The sequence below is a fragment of the Neodiprion virginianus genome, chromosome 6 (assembly GCF_021901495.1).
Source record: "Neodiprion virginianus isolate iyNeoVirg1 chromosome 6, iyNeoVirg1.1, whole genome shotgun sequence".
In the NCBI taxonomy this organism is placed as follows: Eukaryota; Metazoa; Arthropoda; class Insecta; order Hymenoptera; family Diprionidae; genus Neodiprion; species Neodiprion virginianus.
The window spans coordinates 21,524,832-21,531,242 of record NC_060882.1 but is presented as its reverse complement, the minus strand read 5'-3'; the positions used below and the strand labels follow the sequence as shown (position 1 = coordinate 21,531,242).

The 6,411-nt window shown below is 38.9% G+C and overlaps 2 protein-coding genes across 2 annotated transcripts; both read right to left on the bottom strand.

Moving 5' to 3' along the window:
• Nucleotides 1-647: 647 nt before the first annotated feature.
• On the bottom strand, nucleotides 648-3,766 carry LOC124307888 (glycosylated lysosomal membrane protein-like). Its single transcript, XM_046770046.1, has 6 exons — nucleotides 3,602-3,766; nucleotides 2,993-3,250; nucleotides 2,594-2,791; nucleotides 2,303-2,533; nucleotides 1,876-2,183; nucleotides 648-1,809 (listed from the first exon to the last, which is right to left on the bottom strand). The coding sequence occupies exons 1-6, from the start codon at nucleotides 3,689-3,691 to the stop codon at nucleotides 1,638-1,640; spliced, it is 1,257 nt and encodes a 418-aa protein (XP_046626002.1). The 5' UTR covers nucleotides 3,692-3,766; the 3' UTR covers nucleotides 648-1,637.
• A 274-nt stretch (nucleotides 3,767-4,040) lies between these two features.
• On the bottom strand, nucleotides 4,041-6,021 carry LOC124307890 (uncharacterized). The gene is made up of 5 exons (XM_046770048.1): nucleotides 5,893-6,021; nucleotides 5,465-5,591; nucleotides 5,068-5,255; nucleotides 4,543-4,650; nucleotides 4,041-4,204 (listed from the first exon to the last, which is right to left on the bottom strand). Exons 1-5 carry the CDS (start codon nucleotides 5,922-5,924, stop codon nucleotides 4,075-4,077), a joined length of 585 nt encoding a protein of 194 aa, XP_046626004.1. The 5' UTR covers nucleotides 5,925-6,021; the 3' UTR covers nucleotides 4,041-4,074.
• Between the last annotated feature and the right edge of the window lie 390 nt (nucleotides 6,022-6,411).

The window sequence follows — 6,411 nt, the reverse complement described above, 5'->3', positions numbered from 1 at the left end:
ATTTGGATAATTTGATACGCGGAATTATAGATAAACGACGAAAGAGATACGACAGAAGATCGAGCTTAAAAGCTTTGCTGTTGAACAATCGGCTTCGGGCTAAAACGTGGGTGAGAATATTCATCCGTGATTACGTTTCTCGATAAGATAAAGCCCTGTGACGCGGGCGTTCATTAATAAGCTGGAAAATTAATTTTAACGATATTACGAGAAAATAATTGGCGGATTAAGTAGCAGGTTCAGTTCCGGCACCTCACTTGCCGGGTGCATCTATTATCATACGTTTCGGTCGATAACTTATCGTTTCGCAATCGAGCAGTCTTCAGCAGTCGCTGCCTTACCGGCGCCGCACCAGAATTATCATTGCCGTGCGTAGGACTAACTGAACAGTGTATTTCATACTTGTGGTAAGTAATTTGTGAAAAATTCATCTATTCAGTCTAGCGTTAGTTTCGCTCTCGAAGCTTAACGATTGATAACTCATTTTTCGAAACATTACGTTTGTTACTCGAGAGTAAGAACGGAATCCCATAATGCGAGTACTTGGAGACTTCATGTATTTAGGGATTGTAATGACACTGCTCTGAATCCTGTCACGATACTTGATTTGCGGTGAACTACAGGCTGAAATTGTGAAGAAAATGACATTGTGTTGATATTGTTTTTAATTAGTATTACATTATGCATCATTTAATTTTATTGTACACAATTGCTATGAAAATCATTACATTCAAAACATCCTGCAGCAAACAATCACGTATCAAGTACTTATAATAAGGGAAAGGCACAAATTCATGAACATAAAGAAAGTGTCAATCAAGTGAAGAGATAATGCATTAAATTTTCATTACAAAAATAGTCTATATTCTTGAGAAATAAAAGATTCCGATTCACATATCAGTGAAACAGTCCCGAAAGGATCTCTCGCAAGTTTTATTTTAGTAAATTTAATATTCTCAGTTTTTTTTTTTGTTTCCACCTAATTCAAGAAAAAAATAAAGTTTTTTGTCAACTATTAGTAACACGGACCCGCAGCAGGCGTCCAATAATTTATTTTTATACTGTTTTTACAAAGAGCCGATGAAATTCGCTAATCATGTAAGAGCTTGTAAATTTAACTGTGCGATATTTTGTACAATAATAGTAACCCACAGAACTGGTAATTATGTTGTTTTTAAATCTTGTCATGGCATGTAACAACTTGACCCTGTTTAAAGGTATAAAATAAAAAATCAATTGGTGCTAACTAATCTCACAGATTTTCACGCAAACATGAACATTGAACAGCTAGCGAAATAGGGAGTAAGCTGAATCCCATTTTCTCCACTTACGTATCACCCTATCAGCCTTAAGTTCCGAATATATATTTCCGTAGTGATATACACGTATAAATATAGTAAATATAGATACAACGTCGAACAATACACAAATATTTTTTCAAGACTTATCGTATGCCAGACGCGACGCACAAGCATTTGACAACAGAAGGTCACACATCCGACTTCTTACGTACGCTTGTTCACATTGCTCGTCGACAATGTACCGAGTATTAGCACATTATTTGCGACCTTGACTGTTGTTAAGAATGTCGTAGAATAGTCCGACGGTAATTTGAAATCACATAAATAAAGTCAGGCTTAGCTGTTGAGCGACAGCGTGTCCGACCTCGTGCACCGTCTCCTTACGCACACGTAAATACCAACAGCGACCATAATGACTACCGGTAGGCCTAGTCCAATCGATATAATCATTATTACTAGAAGCGAGAATTTTTCAGCAGGGGGATTCCCGTATCCAATGGTAAATGTCCTGGAACAATGTTTTCGTTGATTATCATACACGCGTCATTCTCGACGCATTTAATAGAATTCTTACCAGGTCGAGTAGTTGCTTTTTTTGTAAAATCCGTCACCTTTGGAGCCAAGAGATACTACAACCTTCTGCATAAGTAGGTTTTCTATGTTGTACCCATAGTATGAGTACAGCAGTGAATTATTCGCGCTTTGTGCATGATTCGCGACAGGGGTCAGCGGGTAATGAATGGCTTCAGTGGAGTTCGTGACGTCTCGTTGCGCATCTGTGTATGAAACGGGCCTCCATTGCAAGTAGCCTTCTCCGATCCGTTTATCGCACATCTCTTCACGATTTACTACGTCACAAACTGGTGTGGTAATTTCTACCATCTAGCAATTTGAAAAGAAAACAGAATTCTTTCAGATCTGATTACGAGTAATTTTCCAATACCGTCTATTTAATGTGAAAAGGTGCAAAAGAGCAGATGCAACAATTAGGACTCAAATACCTCGAATATACCAGGTGTGTGTTCGTCATCCAAGGTTTTTTTGACGTCAATTTTCATTGTAGAATTCAGGTTGTGGTCAGCAATGATCAGTAGCTCAACAGCGAATCTGCTGTTATTAAAAGACGAGTTGGTTTGAAAATTGTCAATAATGATGTCAATCTGCGTCGCGTTTTCAGTGTGTAACATATGTGGCATTATGTCGGAATGATCGAGTTTCCAGAACCTGTTCAGCTGTAAAATAAATGATTCAAAATAAACGACCGTTGTTACATTAGTAAATCGTCAACTCACCAAAACTTTGATCGTCCCATTTCTTTGTATACTTCCAAACTTATAGTCAGTTCCCTCCATGCTCAGTTCAAAGTAATCGTTATTTTGAGAATAGGACTTTCTGTCCCATCTGAAGTGTTTGGGGTGTAGTACGTTGATGTTTTCGGGCCTAACATTATCCATGTAGCCTGTATCGTTCACGTCATTGAACTCGTATATCTGTTGACAATACGCGATGAAAATAAAATAACAAAGTGAAACGATTGCATAGCACATATCAATAACGAGTGAATATTATCGCACGACACATTTTCCATTCTAAGAACAAAAGATTCATGTTTTCTGTTATTTCCAATCTCCTGAAAGAAGAAAAATTTTCGGTATATGAAGAAGAATAAAAAGACAAAGTATAACACACACCTTCAACACTGTAATACCAAAAGTGTAACTCGGAGCCTCGGTGAATTTTAACGATTCCTCTTTACCCCAAAGGAACTTCTTCCAGTCGACTTCCAATTGTGCCGACGGAATAGTAACAGCCAAGAGAACAGACGGCTTACCGCTGAAGTCCCAAACATAGTGGAGAGAATCGGTCGAACTTTCAGTGCGCAAGTAGACCGTCGTAACGTTACTACTCTCACAATATTGGCCACAGTTTGGATTGATAGTTACCTGAGACTGAAAAAGAAAAGAAAAAGAATGCTCAAGATAAAAGGAGATAAGTCTTCCTCGCCATAATCATCGAAGATAAATTTGAGAAAAAAAATTGCGCGAATACAAAGCGAAAGGAAATTTTAGGTTATGAAAATTTTTACAAAGGAATTTGCTTTCCCACGAATCGAGGGGTGTCACATCGTGATGCATTAAACGTGATCAAGCCGCGGTCAGTCGCCCATTGTCACAATCTCTTAAGGCTAACGTCTGTATTCAACAGGTTTTCAAAAAGAACTTCGGTGTCTTTCTCGATCCAGCGAGACGTGACAGGGCGACATTTTAGCCTAATTTGGCGTATTTCGGCGTGTAACTCACTATTTTCGGGGAACAACTGCAGAGCTCGATGATCCCAAGGACGAAAAGCAACGTTAGTTGAAGTCCGTAACTGTTCATTTTCGCTGACATAGTCAGTCACACTGTAGCTGCTGACATCGCACAGCACACCAACATTGTTTACATCTGGACTATGAGCTGTCAGCTGATATCAAGCCTGGACTCTCGCCAGCATCCGTGAGACGATGTTACCCGAAGGTTAACGAACCTTGCCGAGGTTCAAATAGGCAGATAAAGCCGGCACGATCCGTTCAACGATTTTACCCGAACTCTAACGAAACGTGCCGAGGTTCAAACGGGCAGATAAAGCTGACACATGCGATGGGATAGAACTTTAATTCGTTTTGCCTTTTTACATCGCACTCTTTCCGTGGTCTGCGATACATCAACGTAATTATCTACAGTCTATAAATCACATTCTGCTTTTATTAATAATCATACGTTGTACAGCTCTGTCATTGTTGCGTTCCGCTGATAAGATCCAACAAACTTATAGGGCATCTCTTGTGGAAATTGACGCAATCGTTCATATTCTCCGCATCGATTATTTCCGGCGGGAGATTCTCCGTCGCAGATGTCGATGGTCTGAAAATTAATTGGTCGAGTATCATTAAACGATGAATAAAACCATCGAGATCGGAAATTATATCACGTGACCTCGTCGCGTCGCAGAAAATTCACAACTCTAAGAGGGCTGTATTTAATTACGAAACTCAGTTTGACTGTATCTTTAGAATGATGAATAACAATGAGAAGCAACGAAATAAAAACACAATAGCTGGCACAAACTTTTTTTGTACCTGTATATATTCCTTGTATAATTCATACAAAATTATTATCTTCCAGTGAAGTTTCAGGCGCTATCTTGCATGCTCGTAAATATATGACGAATCTATCGTTGCTTCGTAAAATAATCAACTTACGTGAATAGTATATGAATAATATCACCTAGCAAACCATTGTTTCCGACTGGATTGACAGTGGCTTCGCAAATGCTTCTCAGAAGACAAGATCTTCCTGGATATCCAGCCCTTAGAAATATGAATTATTCGTAAGAAGATTGGGTTCATCAAAACACGAAATTCTTCAAAAGGATTCTGAGAAGTGTATAAAATCCTGCAAACCGCCTTTGAGGCCTGGCATGCATAATATGTATAACGTATACTTCACGTAGAAGCGTATTTGAGCCTTTTTATTAGTGCAGGAATAATTGGAAGAGGCAAAGAAATATGGGATGTCTACATGCAGATGCGAAGCCATGTTTTAATGGCCAACTTATAATTATACACATATACAATATATATATATATACATACGTATAGAGGAAAAAGGATCTTCTTCAGATGCGCTCTGACGAGTGAAACTTTCTTCGCGGTTTATAACGAGAGGAAAATTAGATTACAGTTGATCCTTTACCGTGAACATTGAACAAATATTTGTTGAATTACCCGTCCAGCTTGCTCTCGATAAGTTGGTATGCCAAACTTCTGTTTATACTTCTTCTGTGAAAAGTTTGCTCGGATTCAGTTTCGGCTACACTTGGAGGATCGGGTAGCAAATAATTTGCCTCAAAGTAGAACGAGAATGTGACAGACCGGTCCGGGATGTCCAGCGGGATACCGATCGCGAAGAATATCTAAAATTCCATTATCGTTCTAATAATAGAAAGCACGATACATACATATGTATTATATAAGTTGTACATTCATGCCAACACAAATTTTTCATACGAACGAAAGAGGGGGTCGGAGAGGAGGGAGGTGAAAGATTTATCACCAAATTCCCATCCTATTCAGGTGACGAGGGTTCAAATGAGAAATAAAGAAAGAAATAAATAATTATTACTCCCATCCCGCTTCCCTCGGGAAACCCAAGAGACCGAATTTGTCTCGTGACGGTAGCGCCGATGTCTTTGACCTTCGACCCAGCTGCACAGTGCGTGAATTGCCATGACAACGCTAGCAGGGTACAACTGAAATTATATAAATTGTTAGTAAATTTTGTCGGTGTCAAGAAAGATTTGCAAAAATTGCTGAAAGTTGTCGATAATTTAAAGCCTAGAAGCGATATAATGGTTCCAGATTTCGTTTTACGAATTCCACAATACATATTTCATATTGTTCCTCGTACATTGGTCCGCTTTTATTTCTGTATCGATTCTTTTATCCCCGTATATTGCAAACTATTTTTCCTACTTTCGTCTAACGCTTTGATCAACGGATAATCTGGTTGTAATGAATTTCCACGCCCGATTTTTTGTCCCTTTCAATTACCTCAGAGTATTGAAGTTACCTGATGCGATCATCTTTTCTGTCGATGTACTTTCAATGCTTGTGAGGTAGAGTATGCACAAGAAACTCGGTAAGCCCGATAAACAAGGCTCGTAATATTTCAGCAACACTCGTTGGACTTTGCGATACATAACAAAGGCATTGGCGAGGTACTCACCTGCGCATTGTTACGCCGTTTAGCAAGCATTGTGCAAGTGCGAACGTTAAATACTTAGGAAACGTTCGGGTAACGGTGAGAGTGCTTTACGCTCTACTGTGAAATAAAAATCGAATCGCGGATTTTAACGCGGATGCATTTAGTCGTAGTAGTTGGCTTGTTCAACTCGAGTTGAAATGCGTTTCGTGTTGTTATCAAGTTTAAAAACAAAAAACAAACAAAAACGAAATCGTCGTTTCCAGCCGGTGTTTCGAAATGTGGATTTTCATGTTGCTCTTGAATCACTAGTACGCTCCAACTTTCGAAATTGTCTTCATTGAATAAAAAAACTCAGCAACACAATT